This window comes from Ailuropoda melanoleuca, chromosome 5, assembly GCF_002007445.2.
Source record: "Ailuropoda melanoleuca isolate Jingjing chromosome 5, ASM200744v2, whole genome shotgun sequence".
Taxonomy (NCBI): Eukaryota; Metazoa; Chordata; class Mammalia; order Carnivora; family Ursidae; genus Ailuropoda; species Ailuropoda melanoleuca.
Window position 1 is genome coordinate 60,132,925 of NC_048222.1, and position 23,583 is coordinate 60,156,507.

Sequence of the window (23,583 nt, forward strand, 5' to 3'; positions counted from 1 at the left end):
GTGGTATTATTTTCAGCATTGTCATTTGCTCCCAAAAATGTCTGGGCCAGAAAACATAGGATACTGTGGGGCTATTCTAGCTGATGCCAGAAGTTATGTGTCTTGCAAATGTCAGACATCTACCATTACCTAAACAATTTGTGTATTATGAATTACCTGGTTAAGAGAGAGGATAAATCGTTAGCAACTTTATCTATTTGCCCATGCAGAAAAGTTCTTCATACTGGAAAGAAGTAGGAAGTCTCTCATAAAAGAACGGCATGCTGAGCAATAGCTATAGCTGAATTGCTGGCAGTACCCAGATTATAAATGGATTATGTTTCAAAAGTTCATTTGTCTATTGTTACAAATTCCAAATAGAAATAAGGTTGCAAATGGTGGTTACATGCCAAGACTATTCACAGAAGTCTATTTGGCCCGTTTTCAAGTTCAACGATAGAAATCATGCCACCAGCCCAAGGACGGGCCTGGGAACAAGGGTCCATGTGATAAAATAAAAAGTGTCTTTCCCGGTACAGAGGAAAGTTGAGATTGAGAGTAATCGTTATCTATTGCTCTGTCACAAATTATCCCCAAATTTACCATATGAAAACAATAAACATTATTATCTCACGGTCTCTGTGGGTCATCTGGGAGCAGCTTAGTTGGGTGGTTCTGTTCAGGATCTCCCGGGGTTTCAGTCAATATCTCCTGGGCTACAGTCATCTGAAGGTGGAGGCTCTATTTCCAATATGGCTCATTCACATGGCTGTTGGCAGGAGGTCTCCATTTCTCATCACATGGACTTTTCTTTGGGGCTGCTTGAGTTCCTCGTGACATGATAACTCTGGCTTCCCCCCGCACAAGTGATCCAAGACAGAACAAGCAGGCAGCTGCAGTGCCCTTTATGACCTAGCCTTTTAAGTCATACACTGTCACTATTGTCATAGTCTTTTTTTTTTTTAAAGATTTTATTTATTTATTTGATAGAGATAGAGACAGCCAGCGAGAGAGGGAACAAGAGCAGGGGGAGTGGGAGAGGAAGAAGCAGGCTCACAGTGGAGGAGCCCGATGTGGGGCTCGATCCCATAACGCCGGGATCACGCCCCGAGCCGAAGGCAGACGCTTAACCGCTGTGCCACCCAGGCGCCCCCTCTATTGTCATATTCTACTCATTGTAGGCTATATGGTAGTCATTTAAAGAAGCTTACATTCAGTGGGAGGGAGATTAAGCTCTACCTCTGGATGGGACAAGTATCAGAATTTGTGGACATACATTAAAATCACTATATAGTTTTTTAGTATCTTCCTATTACTCTGTCCAGATATCCAGCGATACAAAATAACAAAAATAAATTGGGATGCAGAACTGCAGCCCTTCCCAACAAACCTTCCTGTAAGTACCCAAAACAATCCATGTTCTGCCTCAACCTTTCTTGAATGTACCTATCCCCTTTCCTTGAATGCAATCTTATTTGAAGAATTTATGTCAAAAAAAGAGCAATCACGTTCCTGACATATTTGCTTTATTCATTTGTATTACTCATTAGAATTTCAGGCAGTATAACAAACTGAAGTGAAAAACAACAATTAACTTACTCCTGAGTTGGATGGATTAAGATATTTGGGGTTAGGAAAGCAAGGCTCAGTAAGCACTCTCCCTTCAGCTGGTAATGACCTGAGTGCTCTGATTATTGAATATTTTGGGCAAGTCTGCTCTTCTTGGTCGTGGGAACCATGGGATCTCTAACCCAGGTTTCCTAACTTGACTCCCATGGCTGCAGCTCTGTAGGAATATGGTGGGCATTCAAAAGTGGATTGCTGGGGAGTCCAAAAGCAGTTGGTGCTCTTGCACCTGAGGCATGCGAGACTAAAATGCCATCTGAATCTTCAGAGGAAAATGATGCTCTATGTGACTTTTTATTGTATATTTTGTAACTTAGAAATTTGGTAATCCATGTAGACAACTGTCAAAATACAACATCCATTAACACAGGATAACAAGGAGTTTCACTACAATTCAATTCCAAGTGTTAGCTAGGGGCTTGATCTATAAGTTCCCCTGACACTGTTGCTGTTTTAAATCTCAAAATTTGAGTATGAAGCCCTTTTGAGAATATGTTAAAAGCTAAGGGTCTTAACTCAAGAAAATACGTATAAGCCACAATATTTTGCATATGAGTTTAAGGCCTCCAGAAGCCCCTAAAACCCATCCAAGGAATCTGGATTAAGAATCTCCTAAGACTTGAAGGGAGAAGGGGAGTGGGGAGGCTTATTGCCATTCCATTTTACCATCACAACTCAGATCTAAATCAGAAACTACTATTCAGAACTTAATTCTTTTAAATTTGATGTTAACAGAACCAAAGGCCAAAACGGAAACCCCTACTAGATTTTGTGCTTGGATTTAGTCCATGTTATAAATGGAGGCAAAAGGAATATGGCAGCGAACACACACACATATCTGATGAAAAGCGATAGGAAATACAAAACAGGACTTAGAACTGCTGAAGACCATAAACCTTGCCCTCTCGAAGTTGACCTGACGTTGCAGCAAATTTTGCCAACTTGCCAAAGTAGCAGCAACTCGAGGAAACAAAGCTGCTTGGTTTCTCACTTTGCAAGAAAGCGTTAAAATCGTTTTCTGCCGCGGATCCGCAAACGAGATCCTGACCCAAGATTCCTGAGGCCCTCCTAGGGTGGAGCGAGCTCCGGCAGCAACGCCCAGACCCGGGCGGGCGGGACCGTTCGAATCTACCCACTTGGTCCGCAGGCCCCGGCTCCATCCTCTCCCGTCTCTTCGCCCGGGGAGGTGGCAGGGCTGCGCCGGAGACGGGGGCATCTCTGTGAGTGCCTCTCAGGCGGAGCCAGGCGCGCGGGGCTCCACAGCCGGGACTTGGGCGCCGGGCCGGGAATGCGGCGCGCGCCCGGGCGGGGAGATGAGCGGCGGCCCCGCGGCAGCGCCCCAGGTAGACGCGCCGCCCCCTCGCGGAGCCCCGGCGCCTCCGGGCCGGCCTGGCGCCCTCGCCGCCCGGGGCTTCGGAACTTGTGGGCAGTGTTGGGGCGCTTTTAATTTATAACGTGTTTCGTTTTTCACAGGATGGGGAGGGACGCGCGGCAGTGCCATCGGGAACTGGCGCTCCGGTGAAGTAGGAGCCGCCGCGGCCGCCGGCCGGCCGCCTGCACCGAGCCGTTCCGTGCCGCGGCCGCTCAGCCTCTGCCATGGCCGGATCCGGCGCGTGGAAGCGCCTCAAATCTCTGCTGAGGAAGGATGACGCGCCGCTGTTTTTAAATGACACCAGCGCCTTTGACTTCTCGGACGAGGTGGGCGACGAGGGGCTTTCTCGGTTTAACAAACTGCGAGTTGTGGTGGCCGATGATGGTTCTGAAATCCCAGAAAGGCCTGTTAACGGGGCGCACCCGGCCCTGCAGGCCGACGACGATTCCTTACTGGACCAGGACTTACCTTTGACCAACAGTCAGCTGAGTTTGAAGGTGGACCCCTGTGACAACTGCAGCAGACAGCGAGAGTTACTGAAGCAGAGAAAGGTGAAAACCAGATTGACCATTGCTGCCGTTCTTTACTTGCTTTTCATGATTGGAGAACTTGTAGGTGAGTTGTGTTGCCAACTCACTTTCCATTTACCTTGTCCCGAGGGTTGTTGTCAAGCTTTAGTTACGCATGATTTGAGATTTAAACTTTCTTTTCAGGAAGTTTGTTGTTTATCAAGATACTGATCTCGTGTTAGGAAAAGTCCACACGGTTCCAAAGTGCAGGTCAGCCTAAGTACGACATAAACTGTCAGATAACTTTGGCTTTTTCTTCTGGTTCTCCAAACACTGTGACATGTACTGTGAAGTTCAGGACAGTAGCTTCATCGTATAGCGTGTAACTTCCTCTTTAAAATTTTTTGGATAAAACACCAGGTTAATTTTTCATCGTTTAAAATAGTAAATGATCTAAACATAGAATCATAAAATTTTACAGTATGGAACGACCTTACTGAACACCTGCCCCTCCTCTTTTTTCACACATAAGGAATCTGAGGGCCGGGAGAGTGAAACAAGTTGTGAAGACACTTAGCTGGTTAGTGGAAGAGCCACATCTACAGTCCCAGTCTCATTTTTTTCTCTATGTTTGACTTAAGCGGTCTCTTCATTACTATTTCCTTTTGTATTTATATCCAAGAGACTTGGAAAATTAAATACTACTAACTGACCTTTAAAGTTTTTCATTATAGTAAGGATCTGAAAGGAACCAGAGTGCTCCCCCAGGGTTTATGAACTTGGTTTTTTCACTTTTTAATTATTCAAGTAATACATTCTCACTCTAAAATATATTCTTAGAGATTAATTTCACAGTCACAGTAGTGTAACTGCTAAATTCTCTTAGTGACAGTTTATAAAAGTGACATTAAAGGACGGAGATTATTCTGCCGTGTTGTTTCTTAATGATGAACCATTACTGGAACAGAAGTGGCAGTCCAGATTAAGATGCTGGCTAGAGGTTATATGTAGGAAAATTATATACATTTCCTACCTCATTTTATACCTCTCCTCCCCAGTGCACACTTCAGCCATGCTGGCCTTCTTTCTCCCTATGACTCACAAAGCTTTTTCTTGTCCATAAGACCTCCAAACTGGCTGGTCCCTCTACCTCAGTGACTTTCAAAGTTTCTTGACCTCCTTATAGTAAAAACTACACTTAACATTGTGACCCGGGTACGCATGCATGCATACATAGGTATGTATGTACACACACATACATATATGTGGAAATATATGTATAACTGAAACAAAGTCTCATTTCTTGTGATGCGTTCTGGTATTTTTTCAATTATGGCCCCATCCCACTTAATTGATTTTGTGTTCACAAATAGATCAGGGCCTGCAGTTGAGAAACACCACCTAACGTGGAGTGCCTTTTCCCAAATCTTCTCTTGGCTGTTTTCTTGACATTCATCTTACCCCAGAAGATACCTCTGAGAGACCTTTTCTGACTGACTAAAGTAAATATTCTATCTCCCCTGTTGTCTCCCCAACTTTAAAAGCCCTCAGCATCTTGAGATTATCTTGTTTATTCACTTGTTTAATATCTATCTTCTTCCACTGAAATATAAGCCACATTCCCGACATCTACAATAATGACTGGCACAGAATAGACATTCAATAAAATTTTGTTGAATTAATTTTTATTGTGATAGAGAATTATAAATGCTTAAACTGTAAAGAAAGTAAAAGGAGTGAAGTTGTGGCCAGCTAAGGCATGGCCTCTACAGACTTAAGATTCAATGATTTGCCCAAATTCACACAGCTAGAATATTGAGTCAATCAGACTTAGTGATTCTTTTTTTTTTTTTTAAGATTTATTTCAGAGGGTGTGTGCGCGCATATATATGTGTGTGTGTATATATATATATACACACACACACACACACACATACATACATACATACATGAGGGAGAGGAGCAGAGAGAGAGGAAGAAAAGCAGACTCCCTACTGAGCAGGGAGCCCGTCACAGGGCTGGATCCCAGGACCCTGGGATCATGACCTGAGCTGAAGGCAGATGCTTAACTGACAGAGCCACCCAGGTGCTCCAGACTTAGTGATTCTTGAAGTTAATATTTAGTATTTGAAGTTAAAATCACATTAATCACATTTTCCCCCTTAAAATTAATTTAGAGTTTATTTTACCTAAGTAACAATTACTAAGATAAAAGTATCCTGACATACCATTTTTGAAATCTCTTATTTGGTAAATTTGTTTTGTGAAAGCCACAATAAGTATTTTATTTAAAATACTGACTTTATTTTCAAAGATACAAATCTTTTGTTAAATAATACCGAAATGCTAATTCTTAGGCTAAGCATTAACAAATATTCAGAATATTACATAGAATTAAATTGTATATAGTAGGGCATTTATTAAAGTGTATCAAAAGCACTCAGAAATAAGACATCTTATGTAGAAAGTATGGAGTAATTTAAAAAATGAAGTAATTTAAAGATCTGAAAGAGAAGACTTGATTTTGAATCGTGGCTTTGCCACCTGCTCTAAGAGTTTAGACAGGTCCATTCTTTTCTTCCTTTCATTTAGCAAGTATTTTTTGAGTACTTGCTCTATGCCAGGCACTATATTAAGTATTCTGGATAACAATGCAGACAAAACTGTTATAAAACCTACCGTCTGAAGCACTTAGTCTAGTGGAGGGCACAGCTGTTAAACATATACACAGATAAATTTAAAATCCATATGGCCTTAAGTGTTATGAAGAAAAAGAACAAGATACTATAAGACATAGTAACCAGTTCAACATAATTTATGTATGAGCCAGGTACAGTTAAACCAAAAAAAGAAAAAAAAAAAGTAGGAGTTATTCAAGCAAAGGGAGCGGAGGAGTTTTCCAAGTGAAGAGAACAGCATGTACGAAGGTCCTAAAAACCTTCAATTCTTTAAAAGGACCTAAAAAGAAGGCAAGTTTGACTGGAATATAATAAGCAAAAGGGAAAGAGGCCAGAGGACCAGATCAGGCTGGTTCTGATAGACCGTATCATGAGTATAGTTTTTAATTTTAAGTACAATGAAAACCCAGTGAAGGCTTTTAAATGGAGAGTGATTTGATGGGATTTACCTTCTTGAAAGATTATTCTGGCCCTTATGTGGAGATGGATTGGAGGGTGCAAGAATGGGAAGCACGGAGACTATTGCAGAGGTTCAGACAAGAAGCAATTATGGCTTGGACTGGTGTGGATGGAGAAAAACGTACTGATAGAGAAACATTCCAGAAGTAACAACAAAATTGACTGATGGTTTAGATGTGGAGGTTGATTCTGAAGTTTCTCACCTAAGCAACTGAGTATGTCATTTATGAGTCAGGGAGAAAATACAGAGCAGGATTTAGGCATGGGCTCAAGGGTTGTTTTAGACATGTTCATTATCAGATGTATGTAAAATAGCCAGTAAAGATGCATAGTGAGCTGTTAGATGTGAGTCTGTAGTTCAGAAGAGAGGTCAAGTTAAGAGATACAGTGTGTAATGGTATCAGAATGGAAAAAACCACCTAGAGAGTCCGTTTTGAGGAACTCCAACTTCAGAAGTCAGGCAAAAGACAAACAGGTATTCCAGAATCCAAGGAAATAGAGTATTTCTAAGTGGAATTAAATAAGTTAAAGGTGTTGAGAGGTCTAATGAGATGAGAGCTAAACTATTCTTTGGATTTAGTAATAGTTACTGATTAACAACTGCATTTTTATTGGGAGTGAAAAAGCTTGAAGAATATATGCAAACAGACTTCCAGGTAAAGATGGCAAATGAACTCATGTATCTAAATGCACTTTCTCCTGAAGCCTCTCAAACTACAATAAAGGGATTTTTTAATGTATATATATGCATATAGCCATATATCCGTGTGTGTGTGTGTGTGTGTGTGTGTGTGTGTGTTTGTCCACATAGATGGGGAGAACTGGAAATGAGATAATAACATAACTTTGGGAAACTAGAAAGTAGATAAAAGAAATAACTGACTTAGTAGACCCAAGAAAGCCACCTCCTAAAAAAGCAGTTGGGGAAAGCCAAGAATCAACCCACTTTACACTAATTCATAGAAATACCTAGAGAATTTATTAAAGCACAGATTACTGGGTGAGAGTTTCTAATTAAGTAGGTCTGGGATAGGGCCTAAGAATTTGCATTTCTAACAAGTTCTCAGGGGTTGCTAAAACTAGGGACCATATTGAGAACTGCACTTCAGAATCTTAAGTATGCCCAGGATTGGTGCACCAGGTACCCCTAGAAGTGTGGGTAAAGAGGAAGACTAAAATAAGGAAACTAGTTAAACAGATATAATAATTATATAGTTAGTAGCCACAGAAATAAGATATGTATCTGTAAGAATAGGCTGCTTTAAAAAAGAAATTCAAGGTAAAGAGCCTTTGAACAATAAAAACAAAAAAATTTTGAACTCCATAAAAAAGTCAAAAGATGAACTAAGGTAATCTCTCAGAGTGGAGCAAAAAGATAGATAATAGGAGAAAAACATAAGAAAATTAGTGTATCAATCCAAACTCCAAATAATAGGAGTTTGAAGAATAGAGAAAACAGAAGAAAAATTGTCAACAATACAGTTTAAGAAATTTCCCCAGGACTGAAGGGTATACCTTTCCCAATGAAAAGAGTCAACGAAAACCCAGCAAAATGGGTGAAAATAAACCCATACCAACGTATACCATTGTGAAATTTCAGAATACAGGGAGCACATTGTTACCTATTGCTTCAGGCAGCTGCCGTGTTAAACAATTCCCTCTGGTTGTTTTTTAACAAACATTCCTTAGGGTTTGCCTAAGGCAGATCCCCAAGTCAAGTCAAATCAAAACAGCCTTGCTAATACGGTTTTCCAGGGTTTTCCAGAGAATTACCAGGCTGATCAAATGATGATAGTCCTTTGGGAATGGGGCTTGTAAGGAGCTGTAGCCCCATTTCATCCCTTGCAGTGGCTGCCAGGCTGGTTTTCACTAGGGTTGCTGCTTGTTGGTTTTCAGGGCTACTAAGGAACGGGAGAGAAGGAAATGGGCCCAAGGCTACAGAATGTTCCGCTCTTACAAAGTTTCAGTTGTTTTACTTGAGTGAATACTACCTGTATCACCCTTGGTTTAATTTCCAGAGTTCTAAAGAAGCTGATCTGGACCATTTTTGCCCATGTTCTCATTACTTTCATAGAGGAGATGATTTTCAAAGGTCCTTAGTCTGCTATTTTTTGCTGATGATTATCAATACATGGGTCTTCAAATTAGGTTAACTAAAATTAAATAAAATGAATCCCTCAGTTGCATTATCCATATTTCAAATGCTTAAAAGCTACATGTGACTAGTGGCTACTCTACTGGACAGCACAGATAGAACATTTCCATCATCTCAGACAGTTACTGGACAGCCCAGCTTTAAGGTATTATCTTTATTTTATAGATAAGGAAACTGAGACTCAAAAGTATTAACTTGCTGAGAGAGTCTCAGAGAGTCCAAAATCCCATATTAGCCACCAACTTGTATTTTTCTCAGTGATTTCCAGCTCTTTAATGTCAAGGGAATGTATTTTAAAAAAGTGATATTTGTATAGAGCGCACTGGAGTAAATGGATGTGATTACAAGATCACCAGCTCAGTCTCCTGCTGCTCTTGGCTCTGCACACTCATCCCAGAAAGAGGGGAACAATGGCTCAGCACACTCAGGTGTCATAATACCCTGATCATGAAGTTCAATGGAACAGTGATTTTCAAAGGTACCCAGACTAGAAGGGTGAACATCACCTTGGGAACATGTTAAAAATGGAAATTCTCAGGCCTCATACAGCCCTCTGGAATTAGAAATTCTGTGAGTGAGGCAAGAAATCTGTAGTTTATAACAAATATTCCAGGTGATTCCAATACACATAAAGGTTTGAATGTTGTATATTATAAAAAGCTTATTCAAGGAATGGTGCTAGGATAATTGGTTAACCATAACAGAACAACATATGTATATATACACACACGTTCATGTATGTGAAATGAATTTTATATATAATATATATATTATATAATGCCTGGAATATTAACATTAAAAATTTTATTCTAAATACTATCTTTAATCCCTCTGAGACATTGCTATCTATACCCAAGGGAATCAGTTAAATCTTTATCCTTCATTTTGAACTCATGGACATTTAAAAAATTTCTTCAGTTTAATTTTGTGGTCAAACCCTCACAAATAAGTGAGTATCTACCTTCTGCTTTCTTGTAATATTTAGATATTGTGGTTATTAATTTCACTGATAGTAGGATTAGTCGGTTGAGTAAAAGCTACAGTGCTAAAACACAAAGTTTCTGTGTGTTAGATAGTGGTTTAGTGGTTCTTAATTTTTTTAAGATCATTGACTCCTCAGAATCTGTTCATAGAAATGGACATTTTCACCACAAACATACACACATATTTAATGTTTTGCATAAAATTCCAGGATAGCTTGATTTCATTGTAATAGGATAAAGATTTAGTTAAAAGCTGATGTTTTGTAGGCTGTTCCATATTTTTGGTTTGCTTTTGTTTATTTTTTTGATTAACTTATTCCATCTTCCTTCTCACCCTTACTCCAAGGTGGATACATTGCAAACAGCCTAGCGATCATGACCGATGCTCTTCACATGTTAACTGACCTAAGTGCTATCATACTGACCCTGCTTGCTTTGTGGCTATCTTCAAAATCACCAACCAAAAGATTCACCTTTGGATTCCATCGCTTAGGTAGGTAATTAGGAGTTTCTTTTGGTTTATAAAATTTCGTAATAAAACCACAATGAACTATAACTAAACTCTGATTAACTAAAATCTTTCTGGTGATAACCTATTTGAATAATTAGCAAATGAAAAAAGATGAACAAGATTTATTTAGATACATCTGTTCCAGGGTACATTCAGCCTAGTCAGCTGAACAGTTTACACATATAAAATTATATGGTAATCATTAATCTTTAAATGTTGTTCCCTATTTCCTGAAGATGTTATCAGACAAAAGTTTACCTTCAGTTTATTCAACCAGGCAAAACCACATGGGTTTATGCTAATATGTATTAGCTTCTTTCTCACACTTCAGATATTTCAGCCAAAGCAACTTAGCCCAGATCTTAAGCAATACTATAATATGTTTCACATATACTGTGTGGCTGACCTTCATTGCTGCCATTGTATCATCATAATTCTGTAAATGCTGATAAAGATTTTTTGCTTGACCGAAGTTTAGTCTATGTCCTGAACCTTCTCCCAAACCCATGTGCGTACTTCCTTATAAAATCCTGTTTTAGTGAGAACCCTGTTAAGCCAGTTTAACAGAACCCCCACTCTCAGTATCTGATGGGTTATCCCCCAGGTGACATCTCATTGCACTGGCCTGTCTCTAGTGAAAATTCTCTTAGGTCAATTTAGCCAGAATCCCCATCACCCCTGATGTTTCCTCTTAGTGATTTTCCATCCACTGACTGCCACACTGCTCCTGGGCTGTAAATTCCCACTTGCCCATATAGTATTCAGAGCTGAACCCAGTCTCTCCCCTCAACTGCAGAGTTCTATTGTAGTGGTCCTGTACCTTTCTTGGTAGCTTCCCTCCTTGAATAAAGTCTTCTTTACCATGTGTTGGCAAGTGTCATTAAGTTTTTTTCTTAACAGTGTACACATATTTTTATTTTGAACAAATATTAATATTTAAGAGAGGTTAAAATCATACATTGTTATCCATATATCTCTTTCTATGTTACTGTGTTTTTAGGGTTTTTTTTACTTATTTTAAAAATATGTATAAAACAATTACTTGAACTAGTATGTGAAATGCCGTATGTCCAGAATGTCATTTGCTTAGAATCCAGAAATCGACATTCAGGTAGCTTCAGTAAAACCTGTCTTAAAGAACCAGAATTAACAACTTGCAGTTTAATTTTGTGGAGACACTGACCTTCTTGGCTAATATATCAGTCAGTTCCTCCCCTTCTTGGTTACTTTTTAGCCTCATCTTAACTCAGCATATCGCTCTTCTAAAATTTAGTCACTGGGCCTTCTATGTAAAACTCTAGTGTACCTGAAAGGCCATATCCCAAGTAGCTATCCAGATCATCAGACTGGGAAATTCTCCGGCACTCTACCTCCCCTTAGCACTCTTCACCGCTTGCTGTACCAGACAGCTAATGCCTTGACGTGTGTCTGTGATTTGTTACCCACTGCACAGTGCCCCCACGGCTTACCGACACAGTATACAGTCATTTGTTACCCGATTGCCTTGGGCTTTTTACACAACTTCAAGATTATTTTCAAACTTTAATTTTTTTGCAATTTAAACACCTTCAATTTAAGATCTAACACTCAAACATAGCATCATGGAATGGGGGGTTTTTACCTTCCACCACTGTTTGAAAGAGTGCATTTCATTTTATCCTGTGGCTCTTAACCTTTTAGGTTATAGACCCCTTGGAATGCTAATGAAAATAGTGGAATTCTACCCCCCCCCCCCGCCAAACATGCAATAACAGAACACAGAAAGTCCTACATGTAATAAGAACCCATAATCATGAAAATTCTATTAGATATCAAAGAAATACATTATATAGTCACTTCGTTTTTTCATAGACAACAAGCACTGTGAAAAGGTGAGAGAAAATCGAACTGACTCTTCCTATTTATCTCTGCAAGTTTCTGTAGAACGTCACATATTCCTCTCTCCTTATAAGTACAAAGTTCACAATTACGGACTATATACCAGCATTTGACTCATTTCTCCTGAGAGTTCATTCAAATAAAAACAGCAGAGAGAAGCAAGTGATTGGGTCACCAATAAACACCTTTCTCAAAGTTGGAAGATAGACAGAAAGGGGTTGAAGGAAGAAGCAAGCCAGGAAGCCGCAGCCCAGAGCACACTGAGCCAGGAGCTGCGTCAGCCCGACACTTGTCCAGAGAAGACTCAGGGACTGAGATGAGCAGTAGTGAGAATTGGGGCTGAAAACAAGGACAATTAATTGAGTGACTATAAATGGGAAACTGCTCACACTTGTCCACACTGTCCCTACCTTCCTTCCTACCCCCACTCAGGTAGCCTGCATTTTCTCCCATGCAAAATACCAGATAGTTCTTGAAAGACCTTGAACAAAATGTCTGGGGACAGCTGAGGCTTGTAGTGTGGAAGCTGATGCTCCAAAATAAGTCTTTTTCACACTGGAATTCAGGGTCGTGCAGCTGTAACGCATGGTTCCCCTCCTACTGACCCCAAAATAATACATTTGTTCTAGTCTGCCCTGCCTTCCACCCTTTATTAGTAACCATTTTAATTAATTTATGGCTTATCCTTCCAGCATTTCCTTTTTGTAAAGGACCCTTTCCCCGTCCTCCTGCCCTAAATGTCAATGGACAACCAATGACCTTTCAACAAATGGGAAAAATAGAAAAATTAGTTTGAAAGAGAGGTGACTTCAGAAGCAGAAGCAAATGTTTTAAATTATCTTATAAATATACTCAGAATAAGACAGTAAAATATTTTGAAAAAGAAGCATATAAGAAAAAGGTCTCTGAAATGTTATTACTGAAATTTAAAAAAATTTCAATACACAGACTAGAAGGTAATCAAAGTCTCCGGATATAGAACAAAAAGATAAAAACAAGAGGAAAAAGTTTAAAACTTTCATAAAAGAACAGTTTAGGAGGTCCAAAGTTGTACTATTAAGAGCCTCAGAAAAAGGTTAAGAAATAAAAGGGAGTGACTGCGTAATGGGAGAGGGGCTTCCTTTGGGCTGATGAGCGTGTTCTGGAATCAGAGGTGATTGTGGCACAACCTTGTGCATACACTAAAAGCCACTGACCAGTGCACTTTAAAATTGCTTAAATGGTGAATTTTATGTTAGGTGAATTTTATCTAAATTTTTTTTTTAAGATTTTATTTATTTATGTGACAGAGAGACAGCCAGCGAGAGAGGGAACACAGCAGGGGGAGTGGGAGAGGAAGAAGCAGGCTCCCAGCGGAGGAGCCCAATGTGGGACCCGGAACACGGGGATCATGCCCTGAGCCGGAAGGCAGCCGCTTAACGACTGCGCTACCCAGGCGCCCCGATCTAAATTTTTAAAAAGTTATCTAAAAAGGGAAGTAAGTTACTAAGATAAAGGCAGATGAGTATTTCCCAAACCTAGGGAGGGACTCAAACCTTTACACTGAAAGGGCCTTATGGGATCTTCATTTTCTTCTTTGTATTCCAAAGTTTTATGAGGCTATATCTAGAACTTATTTTACTTATTCTGCCCTTTGGGGAGGATTAGAAAGACAACAAGGATATGTAGAATTAAATGAAGCTGTACACAGCAGTGGCTGTCTTGTGTTCCACAAAGTAATACTGCTCCATGACTATTCTCTTCAAGTTCTGTGAGGGAAGTTATGTTTACATTCGACACATTTAAGTAGTGTGTCTCTTGTGACCTCTAATACCAAGACCTGGGGATTCAGGTCCTAAAAAACACTGCAGAAAGAATCCCCCTAAGAAACTTCTGGTGTTTTGCTATTGTTGAACTTTGTTTTGATGTTGTGGTGGGTTGGGGGCTGGCGGGTAGGACGAGTTGATTTTTTTTCCTTTGTCGATCTGTTTTGTAAATATGTAAAACTTGTTGCAAAAATAAAAAATGAGTTTTTAAAAGAAAGGATTTACTCAGAGAAGCCTTGTTTTCATTCTGTCCCCTTCAACCCAACCTCTAACCCCATTCCTTATTAGTAACGATTTTGTTTCTGGCCTATCCTTCCAGCATTTCCTTCTGAAAGTATAAGTGAATGTTACCATCTTCCCTTATGTGTTTCGCATACATGTTCATATCCCATTCCCTGCCACCCTGTCTTATGCAAAAGACAGCACACTGTATGCCCAGTGTGTGTCTGTGGATGATAGATATTAGCAGTACCATTCCTTAAATTTATTTCCTTTTTGTTTGCTTCTAACAGTTTATACATGCCTAATAGCATTTATCACATTTTTACAGCTATTTTTATGAAATTGTATCATCTTCTAGACCATGAATGAAGTAGGGATGGAAACATAATATTAAATTCTGTGTGTCTGCAGTAATAAGTGCAGTATGCGAGATTATTAACTGAACTGTTGCTTATTCAGGCTGAGTAAATAAGGACATGAAAACTGTGAAACAGATCATTTAATATAGCTCATGAACCTCCAATCACTTGTGTTGGGGGTAAATTAAACCAGTTTCCAAACTAGGAATAGGGATATTTTTGAAATTTGGGGACTAACACATTTGGGACTTGAAACATTTATCTGTAATTCTGAAACTGTGATCATATTCACAAACTACATTATAAAAAGTTATTTGATTCATAACATAATGGGGTGGAACAGCCTGACTTCTTGGTCCCTTCGACTATGTAAGAAATTAGTCAGAAGAGAGTTTCCCCCGATGTTAGTCAGGAGCAGTCCTATTTGTTTTGGTACTTTCCAATTCTAGAGTTTTGTGAATAAGTTGTCTTTGCTTCAGATCTTAGATCTGCAATTTTACTAGCTATCTGACCTTTTAGAGATGATTTAATCTAAGTACAAGGGTTTTTTTGTAAAATATGAACAATAATACTTGGATTGCAGAATTATGAAGAATACATAAGGTGGTTAAGGTCTAAGTACCTGACCTGGTAGACCTTGCCCAGAGTGAATTCCTAATAAAAGTTAGTTCCAATCTTCTTTTCCTTCCCTCTGCTGCCTGCCAGTATATCATCCTGCCCACACTTTTCATATCTCTCAAACGCTGCACACCCCAAAATTACCTGTCTTCCCTTCCTGCAAATCAGAATTCTCTGAGCATAACTGTCTCAGCTAGGTAGTAGGAGAAAAGTAAGGTGATTCACCCTGATGATTAAGCAGCTGTTTTTAGAGCTGCACTTTTTAACTCAGGTCTTTGGTAATTTTTTTTTTAAGATTTATCTGTTTGTTCCAGTGAGATAAGGGGGGAGGGGCAGAAGGAGAGCAAATCTCAAGCAGATTCCCTACTGAGTGCAGATCCCCTCATGAGGCTCCATCTCTCCACCGCCAAAATCCGGAGCCAGATGCTTAAGCAACTGAGCCAGCCAGGTGGCCCTTTGGTAACATTTTTGGCAATGTAACTAAATTTATTTTAGCAAAAATCATTTAGTGAAGGTGAGAGAAAGGTGATTTTAGATTTGAGAGGAGGACCAAATAGCTGTCCCAGGAATCTCTTCCATTCTGGGGGTTCATTCCTTTCCTACATGTGAATTCACAGATTGTGTGAAGTCATTCAGGTTTTTCTTTTCTTTATTACTTTACAGTGAGCTACAGTGGCAATTCTTTTGTGGGAAAAGGGAGAGCAGGCTAGGAACCATATATGAGCTATTTTTAAATGCCTGCATTTATTTGACTGTGGGTATGTCCTCTTATCCTGGAAGTTAATAAAACTTAGAACTTAATGAAACACTGTAGCAGAAATCCCACAGATCCTTAAGAGGAACAGCACTATGGCTCAGACAAAGGGGAGCTGCTATTCTAACAAGAACAGTGCTATCCCCTTGCTTTCTACTTTCATCCTTCTCTGTGGATTATGAGCTTAATTGACTTTTATTTATATGGCTTTTCTTTCAGTTCTTGGGCTGAAGAAGCTGTAAGGGTTAGATAAAGAGAGAGATCATGTAAAAGGACTTAGTAAGAGTTGTCTGTATTTGAAATAAAAAAGCAGGATTTACATTTTGGTAATGCAAATCATCAGCCTAGGTTAATGGCAAAGTGACAGTGCAGGAGTCTTTTGTAACAGGGTGTAGTTCCCCTCGGCAAAGACCTGGGCAGACGTGGCTGGATGATGGTTCTACTACGGTGGGTGTGTGGTTATAATGTTAATTCCGTGTTGTTCTCTATTTCATCCCCTAATGATAAAGGAGTAGAAAGTATTCAGCTAAAAAGTCTCTTTCCCCATACGTGCAGCCAAAAAAACAAAATCTCTTCTCCCTGGTTAGTGATTCATTTTAATAACGTCCTCCCACCCCGACAAGGGTTATGCCGATTAATGATTCACATCTTAGTGAGAATTCATATCACCTGAACATCTGGAAAAGAATAGGTGCTTCCTACGGGGCGCCTGGGTGGCACAGCGGTTAAGCATCTGCCTTCAGCTCAGGGCGTGATCCCGGCGTTGTGGGATCGAGCCCCATGTGGGATCGAGCCCCACATCAGGCTCTTCCGCTATGAGCCTGCTTCTTCCTCTCCCACTCCTGCTTGTGTTCCCTCTCTCTCTGGCTGTCTCTATCTCTGTCGAAAAAATTAAAAAAAAAAAAAAAGAATAGGTGCTTCCTAGAAATTGGAGTTTTTGCTGAGGCAGAAGGAAGACATGAGTGGGTGGTCCGTGTTGGACAGCTAAGAGTCCGTTTGAGAGTGCTGGGCACCTTGGGTATGGGGTAGTGGGAGTGATGAGAAGACAGGAAATAGAAGATTATTTAGAATAGGAACTGAAAGGATCCAAAGACTGCGTTGCACTTTTGCTTGGTATTCCAGTGGCAACAGTAGGCCACTGAAAAATGCCGTGCGATGTCTTTAGCCTGAGTGCAGTAGGGATGTCTGTGGCCGAGTTGAAATACAAATACGAATTTGGAAATCCTAGGCAAATCCAGTACACCCTACTGATTTTCCTTCCTATCTTTTACTGGAAGACGGTAGAAAGAGAAATAACATAAAAGGGAGTACAGGAGAGAATATGTCTCCACTCTCCCTCCCTGTTCATTTTTTTAAACCTCTGAAACCTGCCCTTATATGTTTGCTATTGTTTTTTGAGGCAATAGAAGGACAAGCATTATGGAATTTAAAGGAAGTATACTCATTATTGGCATCATAGCATTAGCAAAGTTAACAGTTATGATAAGCCAGTACGTTTAGGCAGCACTCATGAAAAAAAATATCGCTTGGGTTGAATGTGGTTTACATAATTGAAACAAATTGTTACTCATTCACTGAATAGGTGCTCAATAGTTACCTGTTGATTGAATGAGTAGTAGTACAGATTGGGGAGACAGGCAGTAAATATATACACAAATACAACATAATTAAAAATTATATTAAATGCTAGGGAACAAAAGAATAAGGTACTATAATAGAGAGTAACAGAAGGATAGAGAAGGACTTGGTGTTTTTCATATGAATCTTGAAAACCTCTAGTTTTGGATATTTATAGATGTGGTAAAATATGCAATTAACAGGAGCGCCTGGGTGGCTCAGTCCTTAAGCGGCTGCCTTTGGCTCAGGTCATGATCCCAGAGTCCTGGGATCGAGCCCCGCATCAAGCCACATTGGGCTCCTTGCTGGGTGGGAAGCCTGCTTCTCCCTTTCCCACTCCCCCTGCTGGTGTTCCCTCTCTCGCTGTGTCTCTCTCTGTCAAATAAATAAAATCTTTAAAAAAAAACCCAATAAACATTTTTCACGTTTTATAGTACTATCAAAACTTGACAATCATCTGTGTTTTCTCCTTTTTTTTTTTTTTGCCACTAATTATCCATTCAAACCAAAACTGTTTATTCTTTGTATGTGAAGTTCAGGGTATATTTTCGTCTTAATAGATCATTGACTATAAACATGTGTTTATATTTCAGCTGAATGAAAAGACCTAAGTGATGTTATAATAAAAAACACGTATTCACTCATCCTACTCCCTCCTCCAGTGCTACAGTTCAGCCAGATGGAGTGATTTAATTATTTGTGTGTAAAGTAGCAAAATATGTTGGAACTACTATAATAACAGATTTTCTAGAATTTCCATAAAAATCTCTTTCAAGAGTTTTTCATTTATGATAAATTTCCAGTTAGTCAAGTTTGCCTATAGTTCCTGGGGTAGTAACTTTCATGGAAATCTAGGGTTTCAACTAAAAGTTCTGGGTCTCCTTTCAAAGATGAAAAATCCATATGTCATGTAGTCCTTTGTGTTGAAAAATTTTATTGTATATTATGTGATGGGAGACTAACCCAGAGCAAGAATGAGAAGACTGGAGCAAGTCATAATTTGATTGTTGATGGAAAGTTTCCCTCTCTCTTAAATGATGGGAGGAAAACATCTTGCCTGTGTTTATCTACATTCCATCGTGTTAGAAAATACTATGAAAGGGGCACCTGGGTGGCTCAGTTGGTTAAGCATCCAACTCTTCATTTCGGCTCAGGTCACGATCTCAGGGTTGTGAGATCAAGCTGGTATTGGGCTCTGCACTGGGTGTGGATCCTGCTTAAGATTCTCTCTCTCCCCCCTCTTCCTCCCTCTCTTAAAAAAAAAAAAACTATGAAAAAAAATTGTAAATGGTAACCATCCTATTTATGATATTTCACCAGTTTAATTTATTCACAGTGAAAGAGCTTTTATCAAAATAAATTATTGTATTACTACTACTAGGATTTTTAGCTATATAGTATTATCTGTGCCTTATATTTCTCAGTTATAAATCTCAGCCCTAAAAATCTACTTAAAATTTTTTCTCTTTTTGCATTTAGTCTAGAAGATATTTTGACAGGTGATTAGAAGAAAAAATAACAGTTGAATGTCTTTGCTTTTCACCAAGGGAATGAGACACGAGTCAGTCACATTCCTTATTAATTGCTGGAAAAGGGATATCATTGATATCAGCATCCTAATATGTCGCTGTGGCAATTTCTAGGAATCAGCTGAATTCCATTACTCTTAATTGTGGGCAGACATTGGGATCACTTTTATGCTACTCACATGGGTGAAAACTGGTGTGGAAAACTTGAGTGTTCATCTGCAGGCTGCAGGAGCCTAGTGGGCCTTCTAAGTGTGAGAATCCTCCCTGCCAAGGATCTCTGTTCATACTTTTGACTTTCATTTTACTTTATTTTGAAATAAAGTAAATTTTATTTCATTGGTTTTGCTTTATGTGAAAGTTCAGAAAAAGGTGATTTTAAGTGTTTAGGAAAATTATCACTGGCGTATGGAGTTGCCAGATTTAGTATATGGCCTGCGAGTGCACATACACACTCTCACAGGACTCCCAGTATGTCTGAAATATTGCATGGGACATACTTATACTAAAAAAATTATTTTTTTTAAAGATTTTATTTATTTATTTGATAGAGAGACAGCCAGCGAGCGAGGGAACACAAGCAGAGGGAGTGGGAGAGGAAGAAGCAGGCTCCCAGCAGAGGAGCTTGATGTGGGGCTCGATCCCAGGACTCTGGGATCACGCCCTGAGCCGAAGGCAGATGCTTAACAACTGAGCCATCCAGGCGCCCCTAAAAAAAATTATGTATCTGAAATGCAAATTTAACTAGACATCCAATATTTTATCTGGCATACCTACTAGTGTGACTTAACATTTATCATCCAAACCAGGACACTTCTGAGAGTGAAGTGGGGCACTTTTAAGAATTATGCCAGGACAAGAGACATCTGACTATCCCAGGAATGCTGTAAATATTGTCAACCTAATTATAGGGAGTTTTGAAAGAATTTTTAATTATCGGTTTTAGATTTTCATAAGCAATCACAACTTTATGTCATTAACTTGTATAGCTGTGAATTTTTATAAGAGTATTGCTTTGTAATTTTATATTAACAATTTGATTAAGTCATCTTAAAAACCATGTGGCCTAATTGGTAGCTTCAACCTTGACACATGATTAAAGTTCTCTTTTCTGTGCGGGGGGAGGGGGAAGAGTTTGAGAAGTATTGGTATTTTTTAAGTAAATTCTACCCCCAACGTAGGGCTCAAACTCACAACCCCCAGATTCAAGAGTTGCATGCTCTGTCTGAGCCAGCCAGGCACCCCAGAATTGGTATTTATTGAATATCAATTTTAAAGAGAAAGTTCTCTTACTTTGCGAGTAAATTGAAGCTACCACTTGTACATGAAATTTACAGTTTAAAAACGTTTTAGTTATTTTTTTTAAACGTGTGTACTTTACGATCAGCAGTTATAACTTAAGATGAGAAATTCCATGCATTTTCTGTCTTGTATTTGGCTTAATTCTTCTCTTCTAACCAATTTACTTACTGTTTTTTGGGATTTAGTAAATAAAATATTATTCACATTTAGCTTACCCTTCTTAATTGTATAGCCTTTTATCATCTCCCCTTGCTCAACCTAACTAACCTCATTCAGCAAATTCATCCATAAATACTTGCTACACGACAGCCACTCTGCCAAATGCCACAGTAAATGTGACGTGGAATGGAACTGCTCCTATCCTCAAGGTGCCGAGAGTCTGCACTTGATGTGGTCCTCTCTCCACAGCTCTGTGTATTTCAGAGTGTCTTTCTTGGTCTTCTTCAGCCGCGTGTATCTTTTGAAGTGTGATGATCAGTGTGTCAGAAATAGGCATACCATGGTTTTGAATAGGAACTGTATTTTGTCTTATTCCAACGTTTGTTTTGCTAATGCACAGGATTTTATTGGAGTCTTAGCTACGTTAGTGAGATGTGTTCAGGAAACAGTTTATAACTGCTAGATAACATTTCTGTGTTGTAATTTATGCATCAGAATAAAAATGTATCAAAGTTCAATATATTTGAACTGCCTGGAACCTTTGAACAATGACTTGACTCAGATAATAGTTTCCCAGATTGTTTTACCTTTAGCAAGATTAATGTCTGGTTTCTCTAAAGGAAAAATTTTCTTTAAAAGTATTTTCTTGCTTTTATTATTTTGAGGGTCAATAGTTGTTTTATGTTATAACATTAATTATTTTAAAATGTAAGTACTTCTCATTGCCCTATTGTGTTATCTTGAAAAGATATAAGATTATCTCTACTGTATACTCACATGGTAAAAGTTTATATGATATAAAAGCATACACAGTGCAGTCGTCCCTGTCTCCCAGCCACCCATTTTCTTCATAACCATTTTTTAACAGTATTTTATATATCCTTTCAGAGATTGCATGTACAGATATTATTTATATATTCTCTTTTTTCTTTTCACAAATAGTAACATACCATACAGACTTTGCTTTTTTCATGTAACACTGTATCTTGAAGATTACTCCTTATCAGAACATTAAAGCTCTATCCTTTTTTTAACAGCTGCGTAGTATTCCATGTTATAGGGTGCTTGCTTATCACTTTTTTATTGTTTTCAGTCGTTTGCTATTATACACAGTGCTTGATGAATAGCTTCATAACACTCCTCATTTTGCACATGTGCAGCTCAGCATGAATGTGTATATCATTCCAAGAAAAACAATTTCTGGGTCAAAGTGCATTCATGAATACTTGCATGCCTTATTGTTTTTCTTTAGTCTAAAGGTAATATGTGTTTGTGGTAAAACTTAAAACATTTCAAACATTACCAAAAAGAGTAAAATGAAAACTAAGTTTCCCAAGCTCCTAGTGCCACTTCCCAGATGTAATACTTTGTCTTTCTTGTGATTATCAATTTGCCTGATTTTTCTTTTTCTTTTTTTTAACATAAATGGCTTTATGATATTCCACTATATGGATATATCATACTTTATCTATTAAGTGCCTCTCTGGTGGACATTTAAGATGTCTAGATATTTTTTTGATACTAGTGAAGTTACAGTGAAAAACCTTGTACGTGTATCTTTGCATATATATCATGTGTTCTGTTGACTAGATTCCTAGAATCAAGGAATACATGCATTTAAGTTTTTGATTCATTTTACTAACTGCTCTCCAAAAAGATAGTTCCACTTAATACTTCCAGCAGTATATCCTTGCTAACTGTGACTATTCTTTTTTTTTTTTTTAAAGATTTTATTTATTTATTTGACAGAGATAGAGACAGCCAGAGAGAGAGGGAACACAAGCAGGGGGAGTGGGAGAGGAAGAAGCAGGCTCATAGCAGAGGAGCCTGATGTGGGGCTCGATCCCAGAACGCCAGGATCACGCCCTGAGCCGAAGGCAGATGCTTAACCGCTGTGCCACCCAGCGCCCCTAACTGTGACTATTCTCAAACTTTTTAATATTTACCAATTTAGTAAGGGACAAAAAACAATCATTCTTATTTGAATTTCTTGTATTATGATTGATTTTGATAAATTGGTTGTTTCTCTTAATTTTCTGTGTATTAGTATTTGTGTCCTTTATCCATTTTTGTTATGGGTTCTTCACTTTGTTACTGATTTGTAAGTGTACTCTTCTACTGGGAAATAAGTCTGTGATCATGTATGTCACAAATAATTTTTTTTTTTTACCTTGTATAGGGTCTGTTAAATATACACAGCTTGATCCTAAAGAGATGAGGGGACGGTGGGGAGTGGTGAGAATGAATTAGTGGAGAATCCAGAGCAAACTACCAAACACTTTTTAAATAAGGAAAATAACATGGCAGAAATGATACACTGTTTTTCTCTCTCAGAGGAAAGATATAAATAAAATATTGTACAATATTTTGTTTGTATGAAGTGTAATAACCATGCTACAGTTATATTTGTTGTTTATATTTTTCCCTCCAGAGGTGTTATCAGCTATGATTAGTGTGCTGTTGGTGTATATACTTATGGGATTCCTCCTATATGAAGCTGTCCAAAGAACTATCCATATGAAATATGAAATAAATGGAGATATAATGCTCATCACTGCAGCAGTTGGAGTTGCTGTTAATGTCATGTAAGCTCTATTTAAAAAAAAAAAAGCTTTATTTTTTTAGAATAGTTTTAAGTTCACAGTAAAATTGAGCAGAAGGTGCCGAGATTTCCTGCATACCCGCTGCCTTCACACATGCATAGCTTCCCGTTACGAACGTCCGCCATCAGAGTGGTACGTTTGTTACAGTTGATGAACCAGCATTAACACAGCACCACATGGCATCCCTAGTTTACATTCGGCTCATTCTCTTGGTGTATATTCTATGGGTTTGGACAATTTTATGACGACATGTGTGTACCATTATGGTATCATATACTCTATATTGTTTTCACATTAGTATTTTTAAGTTCTTTGAACGTAGAGACTGTTATACATGCATTCAGTAATGTGCAGTGGTATTTTTATGTATTTTAAAATTATATGGTGTAATAATTTTTCTTATAAATGTTAATAAAACACTGATGAAATTATAAATTCCTCCTTAGTTTGCTCAGTTGTACGGAAGTT

At 38.7% G+C, this 23,583-nt stretch overlaps 1 protein-coding gene and 1 long non-coding RNA gene across 4 annotated transcripts in view; one reads left to right on the forward strand and one right to left on the reverse strand.

Annotated features, from left to right (window-relative positions):
* The window catches only part of LOC105241421, a 94,305-nt gene that overhangs the window by 41,124 nt on the left and 29,598 nt on the right, over positions 1 to 23,583 (reverse strand). The window lies entirely within an intron of this gene.
* SLC30A4 (solute carrier family 30 member 4) overlaps positions 2,351 to 23,583 on the forward strand; it is a 29,913-nt gene continuing 8,680 nt past the window's right edge. The window contains exons 1-4 of one of the 2 annotated variants that reach the window (XM_019808620.2): positions 2,351 to 2,825; positions 3,079 to 3,592; positions 10,108 to 10,254; positions 22,944 to 23,097. In XM_019808620.2, the coding sequence (XP_019664179.1) occupies positions 3,202 to 3,592; positions 10,108 to 10,254; positions 22,944 to 23,097 (692 nt within the window). In that variant the 5' untranslated portion in view covers positions 2,351 to 2,825; positions 3,079 to 3,201. Of the gene's footprint in view, positions 2,826 to 2,896; positions 2,949 to 3,078; positions 3,593 to 10,107; positions 10,255 to 22,943; positions 23,098 to 23,583 lie in introns of those variants that run through there. The other variant, XM_034661026.1, reaches the window with a different exon arrangement.